The sequence below is a fragment of the Panthera leo genome, chromosome A2 (assembly GCF_018350215.1).
Source record: "Panthera leo isolate Ple1 chromosome A2, P.leo_Ple1_pat1.1, whole genome shotgun sequence".
NCBI classification, from domain to species: domain Eukaryota; kingdom Metazoa; phylum Chordata; class Mammalia; order Carnivora; family Felidae; genus Panthera; species Panthera leo.
The window spans coordinates 41,203,404-41,218,208 of record NC_056680.1 but is presented as its reverse complement, the minus strand read 5'-3'; the positions used below and the strand labels follow the sequence as shown (position 1 = coordinate 41,218,208).

At 38.3% G+C, this 14,805-nt stretch overlaps 1 protein-coding gene across 1 annotated transcript in view; it reads left to right on the top strand.

Moving 5' to 3' along the window:
- CNTN3 (contactin 3) overlaps window positions 1-14,805 on the top strand; it is a 341,782-nt gene that overhangs the window by 264,737 nt on the left and 62,240 nt on the right. The window contains exon 12 of the mRNA XM_042927535.1: window positions 12,967-13,094. Coding sequence (XP_042783469.1) covers window positions 12,967-13,094 — 128 coding nt within the window. The remainder of the gene's footprint in view (window positions 1-12,966; window positions 13,095-14,805) is intronic.

The following is a 14,805-nucleotide window of genomic DNA, read 5'->3' as shown; positions in this document are numbered from 1 at the left end:
TTAAAGCACCTGACTTCAGCTCAGGTCATGATCTCACTGCTCATGAGTTCGAGCCCTGCATCAGGCTCTGTGCTGAAAGCTCAGAGCCTGGAGCCTGCTTCCAGTTCTGTCTCCCTCTCTCTCTGCCCCTCTCCCACTCATGCTCTGTCTCTTTCTCTCAAAAATAAATAAACGTTAAAAAAATTTTTAAGACTATCAAGTTAGAGGACAGGGCTGCATACCATTGCCTTTTGATAATTTTTAAAAGAAGGGAGAAAGAAACAAAATTCTCATTTCATCCTGCCTTTTTGCTCCTGCAATTTCCTCTGTCTGGAATATCTTTTCTTCTCAACCTAGAGAACCCTTCCTTATCACTCAAGGTACAGCTTTTTGTTACTCATAATGGGAATCCTTCCCCCAAGCCAGGAAGGCAAGATTAATTTCTCTTTCTTCTGCGTTACCCTTGTGGTTTCTTTATCCAACTGTATCATCTAGCAGGACATATTATAACTATTTGTGCAGAAGGCCATCTTACCTGGATTCTCAGAGAGCCTTTTGCTTATCTATTTTTATAGCCTCAGACTCTGCTGCATACATGTTTGTTCATTTCAAGATTCATTTATTCATCAAATATTTAACATCCACTGTTCCCATTAACTATTGTTGCATAACAAATCACTCTGAAAGCTAATGGTGGAAAATAACAGTCACTTTGTTCGATTTCATTGTTGTATGGGTCAGAATTGGGAAAAGGCTTGGCTAGGCTTGACTAAGTGTTCTCTCAGGGTGTCTCCCATTATTGCAGTCAGGAGCCAGAAGAATGGGGAGCTATCTATGCACTGCGGTCTCTTTGGCAGCCCCAAGGCCCTTCCATGTGATACCTCTACGTGGACTAGTTTGGGCTTCCTTACAACATGGTGGCTTTGGGGAGTTGAAATGCTTACAAGAAGCTGATGGGTTCAAGAGTGAATATTCAAGGTAGCAAGATGGAAGATGAGTCACCTAGGCTCAGAAGACACAACACCTCACTTTTCTAGCATTCCACTGGTTATAAGGGAATCACCAAGCTAACTAGATTCACAGGGAGGGGAATTAGACTCTACCGCTTGATGAGACAGTAGCAAGATTCTAGGGGAGCATGTGGGATGCAAAATCTAACTGTGGCCACCTTTGGGAAGTGCATTCTGGCACACCTACATCATGCCCTGGGCTTTGAGGAAACCACGCGAACAAGGCAGCCACAGTTCTTTCCTCATGGGACTTGCAGAAGGGAAATACAGAATGCAGATAAACTGAAAAGACCTCATAGAGATTCCAGAAGAGAGAGGAAGAATACATAGAAGTTAAAAAGATATTTTTTTTAGCCATAATGAAAAAAATATATGATTTTATAGAGTTTTTAAAGAAAAAGCATCAGGGGCGCCTGGGTGGCTCAGTCGGTTGAGCATCTGACTTTGGCTCAGGTCAGGATCTCGCAGTTCGTGAGTTCAAGCCCTGTGTTGGGCTCTGTGCTGGTGGCTCAGAGCCTGGAGCCTGTTTCAGATTCTGTGTCTCCCTCTCTCTGCCCCCTCCCCGCTCATGTTCTGCCTTTCTCTGTCTCTCAAAAAATGGACAAATGTTAAAAAATTTTTTTTTCTAAAGATAAGGAAAGGAAAGAAGAGAAAAGAAAAAAGAAAAGAAAAGAAAAAAGAAAAGGGGTCATTAAGGAAGTAACTTTGGGGCAGATAACTAAATGGTAATAAAGGATCATGCCAAGAATTGGGAGAAGTGCCTTCTGGGAAGACACCCCAAAAAGGCAAAGGCTTAGAGATGGGAATGAGATTGATGAAAGCCAGTGTCTCTGAGGTGTCATGTGTAAATCAGGAGAGTAATAAAATATGAAGTCTCAGAAAGACAATAAAATAAACAAATAAATAAAATATGAAGTCTCAGAGATGAGAGCCTTAAAGACCATGATAAAAATGTTGGATTTTATTTTAAATAGAGTAAGAAGTCATTTGAGGTCTTTTTTTTTTTTAATGTTTATTTATTTTTGAGAGAGAGAGCACATGTGTGAGCAAGTAGGGGAAGTGAATGGGGAAGGGGCAGAGAGAGAAAGAGAGAGTCAGAACCTTAGGCAGGCTCCCTGCTATCAGCACAGAGTCTATCACAGAGCTTGAACCCACAAACCCTTGAGATCTTGACCTGAGTTGAAATCAAGAGTTGGATGCTTAACCAACAGAGCCACCCAGGTGCCCCGAAGTTATTGGAGGTCTGTATGCAGGGATGTGACATGATCTGGTTAAAAGATAATTCTGGCCGACATGTGTAAGGTGGATTAATGAAAGAAAGGAGGGGAGCAAAAAATCTGCTTAGGAAGCAGTTGTAGTTGGCAGGACAGGATTTACTGGAGGCTTGATTTAGGGTAACAGTAAATGAAATGGAGAAAAGAAGAGACTATGTATTTTGACAACGGAGTTGGATGAATTTGTTCATTAGATATAAAAAATTTCATGCCAGATGATCACATTTTACAGTTAGTTGTGCATGAGTTATATGTATTCCCCGTCAGCCATTAGACTGTAAATTTTCAAAGGGTAGGGGCTAGTTCTTAGTCTTATTTTCCAAAACACTTAGAGCATCGTAAGTCCTCAAAAAATATTTATTGAAGTGAATTTCATTCTTTATTGAGTAGCTTCCATTTCTTAAAAATACCTATAATTTTCTTATTTAGTGTACCACAACGTCTTACAAATACATAAAATCGTTTTGTTTTTTTTTACATAGAAGGTTACTTGAGTCTTCCTACTGAAAATAAGAAAGGTTCCATATTTTAATTCTTCCTCCTCGCTGAACCCTTAACAGAATTATGGGTAGATAGATGGGTGGATGGATGGTTGATTAGGTGAGGTACCATTCCACTTCCATAAAAAAGAATAAACGTGTTTCAGAGGTGATGGTTGCTACCTCCCACATTTCAATGCTAGAAGGAGTTATTCATAATTTAGGATCTGTTGTGTAAGTTCTAATGAGTTGGTGCACTGAGTTAAATTTCCTAGTGCCCAACAAACTTAAAAACAATTCAATTTGCACTTTAACCTGTTTTCCACTCCCTGATTTTATTTGTGATATTTTTAAATTCTATCTTAATGAAGATTTCATTGCTAGAGCCATTTCTGTGGGAAGATGAAAGCATTTGACCATTTGTGAGTATGCCATCCTGAAAAAAAAAAATCTTTAATTGAGGTTGAATGTATAAGTCTATCTTGTTTGGGAAAAAATTATTTCCTGGCCTTTTACATTCAAATACTAAAGAAAGAGACATGTTTAACTTTACCTTTAAGATTTTATTAGGCACTTAATTTTCCATGGTATTTGTTAATTTACTTAATTGGGAAAATGGTAGTATTTTAAAACTTGATATAAATTACATGTTTTTCTAGGTGCTTAAAATATTTTCACCTCTCTATATTTATTATTTCTTTATTACTCAAGCCTCATTTTAATAGCTTGATGTCTTCTATATTCTAGTTTATTTCATTTACACATAGCATATTTCATTCTTAAAAGAACTTGAGACAGTTTATCAAATGTACACACAAAGTGAACACTGAGGAGAAGAAATTGAGGAGAAAAAAAAAATGCCAGCATTCCATTTGTCTAGAATGTAAGTTATATTAGGACAGCCTGAATTCTTACCAGTGAATCCTTACTGCTTATTACAGAGCATGGTCCATAGTACATGTTCAATAAGTACTTGTTGAGTGAGTGTCTGAGTAAGTTTACAAAATGTTTGCCAACAGATCTGTTCACTTTGTTTAGATGCACAATTTTGGCTCAGAGATTTCTGCTAACAAAGGAACAGAGAGAAATACTGCCAATTATATAATTCAGGATGTCCATAAATGGTGAAGCGAAACCATTTAATAAGGAGATACGCTACTCGTCCTAGGCAGAAATATACAAAAGTGTATATCTGAATCCAATGGGTTGTCATGAAGAGAACACTGAGGAATGTAGTACTAACAGTCAACATTCTTAAAATAAAAGAAAGTGACTTCTCAATGAGTAATAAAGATTTTTTTTCCTTTTTCTTCGCAATCCAAAGGGTAACTTTGAGTATTAAGACTCAAGGTTCTTGAGAAAGAGACCACATTTCTCCTAATTTTCCATGAATATTATTTCTCACATGTATGCTTTTAGTAAGCTTGGAAGAGAAATTGTTTCAAGGTTATGTTCAGTGCCAAGAACCTAGAGTACACAGAAAGGGCTGCTATGAAAATGAAGAGTCAGTGCTTAAAGAGTTAATTATGCTAGTATTAAAGTTTATATCATCTTACTGAAGGTGTGGTGGCTTAGCAGAACCTGCGTGATAGACAATGATCACAGCTCTGCATGGTGGAGGGACAAGAAAATACAGATTATTAGGATTGAGATTTTTGTCAGAAAACAGTTTGGGACCCACCCCAGGTTACAGATGAATGTGTGGCCTGATAATTGTACATTCTTGAGCTATGCAACATTACTGTTTTGTTTTTTTTTTTTTTAAGTGAGGCTTCGTTGAGGGGCACCTGGGTGGCTCAGTCAGTTAAGAGTCTGACTGCAGCTCAGGTTATGATCTCATGGTCTGTGCGTTCGAGCCCCACATTGGGCTCTGTGCTGACAGCTCAGACCCCGGAGCCTGCTTCGGATCTATGTCTCCCCCTCTCTCTCTCTGCCCCTCCCCGGTGCTTGCTTGCTCTCGCTCTCTCTCCCTCCCTCCATCCCTCACTCAAAAATAAATAAATAAACATTAATTTTTTTTAAATAAAAAATAAGTGAGGTATAGTTGGCATACAATGTTACGTTCATTTCAGGTGTGCAACATAGTGATTCCACAAGTCTATATGTTAGGCTATGCTCACCAAAGGGGTAGCTACCATCTGTCACCGTACAATACTATAACAATACCATTGACTATGTTCCCCATGCTGTGCCTTTCATCCCCATGACTTAAGCATTCCATAACTGAAGCGTGTACCTCCCATTCCTCTCCATCCCTTTTTCCCATCACCCAAAACCCTCCCCTCTGGCAACCACCAGTTCTCTGTGTCTATATTACCCCCCCATTTTTGTGCAAGATAGTTTTTAAGGAGCTAATCACCAAATGTACACAGTCATCATGAAGGAAAATCTTGATAAGGTGCATCTAAAAAGGCTAACACTGAAGCATCCAAGACAGAGAGGTTTCAAACACAATCTTGTTATCATTGGATGAGTTGAATTGCTAACAGGAGCTGCCAATGTGGTGTCCACAGAACCTTAGATGATTCATCTTGAATTTTATCACATCTGTTGTAATTGTTTTGTAGGCATGTGTATTTGTCCTGCGTAGAGTCCTCCAGACTTTTCAAATAGTCGAAGAACTCTGTATCTCAGCAAGGTTAGTCACACTGCAAAAGTAAATGACCACTTATATATTGATGGGTATCTAAAATAGAAGATGGCCTTGGATTTGGAATAGTGGGGCCAAAACCGTCCTATGTTGCAAGAGCATGATATCACGGCAGGTGTTTCGGGGGCCACTCCTGATTTGTGATAAAACTTTGTACTCTCTTTATAGAAGACTGTCTCTGAACCTTTCATATTGGTTAAGACAGCAAATATATATTGAAAAAATATTATGTGCATGGCACCAACTTGTACTTGCTTATATATCCTTTAGGGATATGGGAACTATAGCTGAGGAGTATTTTAAGGATATTACTCAGAATTATTAGATAAGTTGCAGAAACTGACTCAAGGATGGATAGAAAACTGGGTGGCTCCAGAAATCCCGGCAGAAGGAATTGTATCATCTTCTCAGAGCAAGGGCTGGAAGGAACGAACCATCATTTTTGTCTTTGTGTCCCGAATTAAAGTTGAAGGAGGGAGAATCCAATGGGCATAGCTTAGAATACTGTTACTGAAAGTGTGGTTCCCATATCAGCCACACCAGAAATCACCTGGGAACTTGTTAGAAATGTAAATATTTGGGCCCTATCCCAGATCTAATGTGATGGTGGATCCAGCAACCTGTATTTTAAGGAGTCCTCAAGGTGACTGGGATACAACAAAGTTTGGGAAACTCTATTTGTGTCATGTATCTATCCCTCAGTATGGAAAGCACAGGGGATATTGAGACATATCCCCACCAAGACTGCATAGAAGAGGTGAAATGAATTCCCCAAAGGAAGATCCATGTCATTTACCAAAGAAAGAGGAATCACTTCTGGACAGCCAAAAATATCCGGCATCTTCCATATCCTTTGAGTTACTGAATTTTCCTTTTGCACATAACGTGTCTTGCATGTTAGTATTCTTGATGGGGGTGAATTCCATTCCAGAGAGGCTAAACTCTGAGAAGAGCACCCAAGCAAGTAACACTTGGATCGCTTTTCGACCCCTCTCCACAGAAAGTGTCTGACTCTTGAACTGAGTGGAAAACATTGACATTAAAACTCAGCCCCCTCCTTTCTCTTTGGTGTCTGCCTGCCTACAGAGAACGCATATATTTTGCTGTTCTCTTTGCCATGCGGTTAGGGAGCTTGTGCTTACAGGGAGGGCCTGGGGTTGTCCACCTGTGCCAAGGTGCTTAGGTCTGTCTAATTCTGGGATGAAATATCAGGAAACCATGCTACTCACTTAAGCAATTTTCATCAGCTTTATATGGAGTATAAGCAAGAGAGCTGACATTTGATTGTCCTTGATTTCACTTATGAGTCTCTGTCTCACGCAAGGGAGAATAGTGTCAAGTATGGCTACCCTTTGAGCCTTAATAAGTATTCCCTTTGAGACTTTCTTTTAAATATGTGAGCCATCGGAGAGTTGTTTATTTGCCTTGTTTGTTTTACTCCCTCATACATCTAAATATTTATCGTTTTTGCAGACACTTCATTGATAAGGATTTGAATGTTTCAAAGGAATTACCTCTAGCCCATGAATTACTTAGATGAGTACTTCTATATAACAATTTGAAATGGAAATCCCCTTTTAGGGGCCTGTTGTTCTTTTGGCTTGATTCCATTTTAGAAGAAAACCTATTGCATCACTGTTATAACAAAAATTTAGCTCTAGATGTATTTGTCATGATAGACATGGTTTTGGAAAGGTTTTATAAAAGTAATAATTATGCTCCTGTATAATCGATTCTCTTCTTATGGATATGAAGCAATGTTCATTGATATGAAAAAAGGACATTTCTCTAGGACCTTGGGTGCCTGTTCCATGTAATGTGTGTGTCCAACAAAATAACAACGCCGCATATTATCAGCCTACTGCTTGTTCAAAAATAGGATAATTAACTGCCGAATCTTCTCCGCTCTGCCTCTCTTTTCCTTGGAGATGTGCCAACCAATAAATCACTAACCTAACACTGTTGAATTTATAAGACGAAAGCCCAAAATGGCACAGCTAAAAGAATGAAAATTCTAATATTATTTTCCTAAATAGTGTGTGTACGTTATCTTTGAACTCAGGGGGCAGAAGTTATTTCACCAAGCATTTGGGGCTGAGAGGGAGCTGGAAATGAGAACATTACGCTCGGTGCTCTTTTACACCGACACTTATTTTCTCATGCATTTTCATCAATTTATACTTGTTTTTCTTAACTGTCATTATTTATCCTGTAATATATGCATTGTGAGTACTTTTCTCTTATGGCTAATTGTAAGCATCCATCTTTTTGAATATGTACTTGAACAGTGAAGTCCAAAATAGGTTTGTTATTTTCTGTACAGCTAGTTTAATCATTATGATCTCATGTGATTTCATCTCCACTGAGATGTGTTTCCTGAGAAAATGTAGAGTTGCAGCATGTTTGTTAAAATTCAAGTTGAATAAATTACCGTAATATTCAGAACACAGGCAAAGGTACAACAATGTATTCAGAAATCCTGCCTTGTATGCATGATATACCACACTTTCTGCATTCTGAAACACACTGTGTTATTATGGATGATTATATATCTTCATAAAGTAGAGGTGAGTGTTGCCTAGATAACAGTCAACTTTCTGAACAAACAGTGTTGCTTAACAGTCAAATTCAATGCCATCACTGCATTACAGAATGGACCATTAGAGCAGCTGAGAGCAATTAAGTGTACTTATCCCAAACTAACCATAGACTGCACAAAGTTAAGTGAAATAATTAACCTCTTTTATTACAAAAGGAAAGAGTAATAAAATGGGATATATAAAGGTATATTGTAAAACTGATCAAGGAGTTAAAATGCCACAGTGATTTAAAGTCTGCATTTTTCAAAGGAAACTGGAGTACCCCATTTCTTAATGTTAATCTCATAAATCTTTGTTTAACTTTTTGTGCCAAGACTTAGAGTTACTCATTGTTATCTACATTTTCAGCTCTATCCGTTTGCAGCAAAACGTGCTCCCAGAAAGCTTAGAAAGCAATTTCATTTATACTGAAGTGGTATAAAATTTTCACTTTGGATCTCTGTAGGGAAGCTTGGGTTATTGAAGGTTTTCTTTTGAGAAACAATTATTCCATCCATTTACTGAATATTGTTTATTTTTATGTTGTGTGAGATGCCCTGTGGGCCTCTTGGATCTTACTGGAAGAACCAATTTAGGAAGAAAATACCCAATTAGCTCAAAATTTTACAATGTACAGAGTTTGCATTCTTTGAGAGTCAGTATGTTTGTTTTGGAGTCCGTGTGATTCCTGAGTTGTTAGCCTTGCTTTTGAAACGGTTCCTCATCTCAGCATAGTCACGAGGATAGGATTGTTCATTTACAGCTATTAAACCTTACACACTACAGGTTTTGTGATTCTTCCAATATCCCTAATGGTTCTATATTGTATTGGAAGTTTAGCTCTTACACTAATTCATAGCATGTGAAGGTACTGAAATGGCTTGTCTCCATTGTGTGATACCCAAATCAGAAGGTCGAAGCTGAAGCTGCGTATTTGTTCAGTCAACCAGAGACATTTTTTACTTTGGTTTCATGCTTGCTAATCTTGGAAGTGGTCAATTGCCCAGCTTCCTGGAGCTTCCAGTTCTACCTCCACCCTCTAACTCAGGGCAGATGAAGTTGCCCCACTATTTAAATGTCTTTAAGACTTTCTGATATCATCTTCTAGCTTGCTGTCTTTACATATTAGCATCTCCAGCAAAGCTGGAAAATTTTTTTTTGATAGCAACAGTAGGTAAAATTTATTGAGCAGTGCTCTAGGTCACATCCTATTCTCTTTGAGGGTCATGGCCAAAAGGTTTTACACATAGGATTAGCAATCATCATGGATCGGGAGCATTGCCCTCGTTTGTACTCAGTCTGAGACTTTTCTCAAGTACTTGAGTCTCACTGTCTTTCTTTTCCTTCCTCCTTCCCTCTCTCCCGCACTTTATTTTCATCCCTCCCTCTAATTAATTTCTTCCTTCATAGTAAAAGTACATTTGTAGTCCTCTTATCCTAGGAATTTCTAAATTCTCTCATCCTGCCTTCTATTGTCTCATCTTTCTCTGTTTTGCTTATATATTTACACAGTTGGCCCTTGAACAACTTGGGGGTTAAGGGCACCAACCCCATGCAAAGTGGAAAATCCAGTGTAACTTTGGATTCCCCAGAAACATAACTAAGAGCCTGCTATTGTCTTAATAACTTTTACCAATAACTTACATAACACATATTTTGTATATTATATGTATTATTTACTGTATTATAATAAAGTAAGCTATAGAAAAGAAAGTATTATTATGAAAATCGTAAGGAAAAGGGGTATCTGGGTCACTTAGTTGAGAATCCGACTCTTGATTTTAGCTCAGATCATGATCCCAGGGTCATGGGATCAACTTCTGCACTGGGCTCTGTTCCAAGTGTCGGGCCTACTTGAGATTCTCTGTCTATCTCTCTCTCACTCTGCTTCTCTCCCCCAATCATGCTTTCTCTCTCTCCAAAATTAAAAAAAAAAAAAAACATAAGGAAGAGAAAATATATCTACAGTACTATACTGTATTGAAAAAAATCTGCAAATAAATAGATCCACACAGTTGAAACCCATGTTGTTCAAGGGTAAACTGTATGCATATACATGTGCATATGTGTGTGTGTGTGTGTATACACACATATATATGTGTATAATATATGTGTATGTGTCTAATAGTTTACACACTTTCTGAATTTATTTCCTTGAAATTTACAACGTCTTCAATGCTCTGCAACCTGCCTTCACTAATCCAAGTTCTTCTGTAGTGACTCTCTAAATGCACAGTCATTTGTTCATTCAACAGGTATTAATTTTGAACATTTAGTCCATGGCAGAAATGGTTCGAGGCTCTAGGAGTTTAACAGTGAGTAATTCAGACACTGTCTAGACACTCTTCCTACCTCCAGAGAGCTTACAGTTTCTGAGTTTACTAGGGGAAGAAATTAGTCAAGGACGCACACAAATATGTAATTGGCCAGTTGTCAGATGCTGTAAAAAAGGCACAGGAGATCTATCATCATTTACAGGAACACCTAATCTGACCCATGGTTCAGGAAAGTGGCCAAAATCTGAAGGATAAGTACACATTAATTACACATAGGAAATAGTGTGCACAAAGGTCCCAAGACAATAAGAAGCATAAAAGCATTTAAAAGAAGGTATTTGTGACTGGAGAAAAGCAAACAAGGGGTAGAATTCACAAGGCCTTCCAAAGTTAGAGGTAGGGTCCCAATGAAAAATAGGTATTGGGCTCAGGATGTAATTTTTCTCCTATAGGCAGTGTAATGCCAGAGAAGCGGTCTAAGCCAGGGATGAGGGTTATAGCAGAATTACATGATCAGATTCACATTTGTTTCCGTTTACTCCCTATGTTTATGAAAACATTCTCCATATCCTAAGTGTTTTATTTGCTTGTGCCCCTCTGCAGAGTCTCCTCTTTCAATTATTATTGCACACTGTCTAAGAAAATCTTTGTTCTCTGATATGCTAAGGTATAAAGTGATTTTTCTTCGATCATCTCGTTGAGAAAAGTGATCAGCCTGCATTTCATACCCAGTAAAGTGGTGAGGGTTCCATGAAGGAAATCAGATAAAGCACCTTTGTCCCAGCTACCTAGGAAAGTTCTTGGCATTTTTAACCTTTCTGCTTTGCTCCTCAAATTAAAATACAATGTTCTGTGTTCCCTGATTAGCTTTCTAGGGCATTGTTCTCAAACCCTTTTGTTTCAAACATTTCTTGACATACAAACAAACAACAAATCACCTGAGCAACAAACATTCATGGATACTCTGCCTAGAATCATGAGCAGGTCTGTGTGTGCTGCCTCTGATTCCACCACTTTCTCACTCAAGAAAATGGAACTAGGATTTGAGTGAATGTGAATGACAGGCCATCAAAGGAATGTACATGTATATGTAATATAAAAGACATGAAAAATAGTTATATGTAATATAAAAGATATATCTTGTATATTTTTGAGACATAAACTCGGACTGTCCACACTTCTGACACTTGCCTCAATATCTTCTATCAAACAGGATAATATCCAGAAATTGAGTTGAGATCATCCCATCATAGTCTGAGGTCCTCAGCGTCCTTTCATATCTACTGTATAGCCTAAAAGTTGCAAACACTTATTGACCATGGTTTACTATATATCATGTCATGCTGACTCGGGGTTGGAAACCTTTTTAAGAAATTTACCCTCTCTTTAGATTGATATGACACTCAGATACCAAAGATATGAACCATACAAGATAAAAGGCATCCTAAGTGTTAAATGAATGATATGGGTAGTGAAGATTTTAGGAATTCAAAGAAAGGAGAATAATTACAGGTCTACAAGATAGGCAGTAAAGATTCATGGATCTGACTAATGACGGATAGACCCTTTCTCATTCTTTATTCTTATTCCAAATGATACCTCTTGTCAGAGGCATTTCTGAAGCACCCTATCAAGGGAACATTCTTTATAGCTCTGACTCTTTATTGTGTCATCCTGTTTGTCTCCTTCAGAGTATTTCCCAAATATCTGAACTTCTCTCACTTATTTATTGTGTAAGCTGCTCATTAGACTTATTTCCGTGAAGGTGGAGACTTTCTTTCTTGCTCACACTGTAATCCCAGAGACTCTCATAATGCCTAGCACGTGTAAGGCACTCATTTGTATTTCCTTAATGAATTAGTTAGATGCAAAAGCCTTAAGTATCTTAAGCATATGCTCAGAAACTCTAATGTAATGTTCATTTGTATTGCCCAGATTCTTTGCAGTAGCTCACAGGTGACCATAAATGTGTGATTTTGTAAAATTTGAGTTTATATGGAGTCAAATGTGACTCTCCCAAGTTCATTATGTAAAGGAAAGAGAGTTTCTCCTTTCTCATGAACTGTTTTAAAGTTAAGCGAGTTAGTGTCCTGTCTATTTTCTATTTTCTCCAAACTTACAAGGCTAACCCATCATGAGCAATCTACCACACCATATATTTTTAGAAAACATTTCACACTTATTTGATAAAGGCATCCCTGAAAGTAAGTGTAATGTTAAGTAATGCTGCTAAGTAGGGCTGCATAAAAAATATCAAGAAAAGTTCCAATCGGTAGAGCATCTTTTCTTACTCAGCTCTTTGTGCGTGTGTGTGCACGCGTGTGCACATGTGTGTATGTGTATAACTTTTCTTTTAATTTTCTTTATTTCCAAGAAGGCTAAGGACTGGACTTAAAAATACTAGCTTAAGGGGCGCCTGGGTGGCTCAGTCGGTTAAGCATCCGACTCTTGGTTTTGGCCCAGGTCATGATCTCGCAGTTTCGTTGGTTCGAACCCAGCCTCGGGCTCTGACCGACAGTGCAGAGCCTGCTTGGGGTTCTCTGTCTCCCTCTCTCTCTGCGCCTCTCCCACTCGCGCTGTCTCTGTCTCTCTGAAAATAAACATTAAAATAAATAAAAAATAAATAAAAATACTAGCTTAAGCCAATACTTTTATAAAAATTGCTATTTGGGGAAAATGACTAATATACACTTACTTGTCTAATTTGTATTTTCTTTAGAATTTCTTTTTTAAAAGACGGAGGACTTCAAATAGTCAATGTGACTAAAGCTGACGTTGGAACTTATACCTGCATAGCAGAAAACCAGTTTGGGAAAGCAAATGGCACAACGCGCTTGGTTGTTACTGGTAGGTACATTTCCCAAAGATTGCTTTATGTAGAGATGGGCTGGATGGTATGTTATTAAGAGCAAAGGAAAAACCAGATTGTTTATACTATGCAGTGCACTATGAAGATAGAACCTGTGTTTGCACTGTTATTTTTAACAGGTGGAAATAAAGAGAACAATTCTTATTATTTCTTTACATACCATAGTATGCACTGGGGAACATATCAGTTATGTGCAAGTACGATAGGCAAAAGAATTACAAATAGCATATGCTGATGACCTAATTTTATGCTATTCTGTTATGTCAGATCTTTTGAATGTACTCTTGCACAATATCATTGATATTTTCTGGAGTTTTTGACGTCCATGAAACAATCCTTACCATCAATGAGAGTCATTTACAGTTGCACATATATGTTGTTTATATATTTGAGAAAAAAAAATGGGTACCTGCTATGTGTCCAGTGTTTGACTTATGTTGGTAAATAAACGGATAAAGATTCTGCCTTCATGAATTTTACCTTCTACTGGAGGTAGAAAGAAAATACACAGTAGAATAAAAAATGAGGGAATTATCCAAGGGGAAAAAATGCAAACAATTGAGAAAATACAGAGTAGTGTGTGGGAGAGGTCAGCTGGAGCAGAAAGATGGTGATTGGAGTACGCCCAGTGAGAAAGAGAGATTAGGCAGAGATTTTGTGGACATAGAGGAGTTAACTAATAGATTCCTTGGGGGAAAATCGTGGAAGAACTTTGTAGACCTTGTGAGGACTTTGGCTTTTAGTAGAAGTGAAAAGTAGAGGCTGGTGCAAATCGGCAGAGAGTGGCATGATGTAAAATATATTTTTAAACTTTTGGTGTAGCTGCTCTGATGAGAACAGACTGTGGGGAATCAAGAGTAGAAGTTGGAGAGATCTCAGAAGACCATGGCTGCAAACCAGGCAGGAGGCAATAATGACTCAAGTGAAAGTGACAACAGAGGAGTTGATGGAAAAGGATCAGATTCTGCAAATACTGGGCTTGCAGAGTCAACAGGAGTTACTGACCAATGAGGCCCAAGAGAAAGAAAGGAGACAAGGATGGTTGCAGGGCGTTTGGCAAATAACAAAAGGAATGACCATCAAAACAACTGAGATTGAAAAGGCTGAGGATTGCACACTTTGGGGAGGAGGCAGATCGGGAGTTCGGTTTGGATGTGGTAAATGTGAAATGTTCACCAAGCTCTGTTTGTGGAAAGCAGACCACAGTATTCTGCCATTAACAACAATATTAGCATAAGCTAATACGTTTTGCTTATGTCACAGTCCATGGTGGGTCAGCTATGCTGTCTACATTAAGGAATAAAGGGTCCTGGTGCCTCCATTCTCTTGCACATTGCCCATCACAGTGGAAGAGGAAAGACTAAGTTTCAGATGGCCTCTTACTTTTTTCCAGGCTTCTGCCTGTCAGTGCCACACATAGCTCCATCTTACATTTCTTTAGCCAAAGCATTAGCATTTGGCTGTGCCTGAATTCAAAGGAGAGATCAGATAGAGGATAGAAACACACACTTGGGAGTTGTTCCCATACAGATAAGTACTTGAAAAGAGAAGTCTAGATAAAATCACCAAGAGTGAGTGAAGACAAAAGAAGAAGACCAAGGATTGAGCTTGAGGCAATCTAACATTACGAGATGTAGGAAAAGAAGAGGGACCACAAAGCAGTGACCAGCACAGTACTAGAAAACAAAG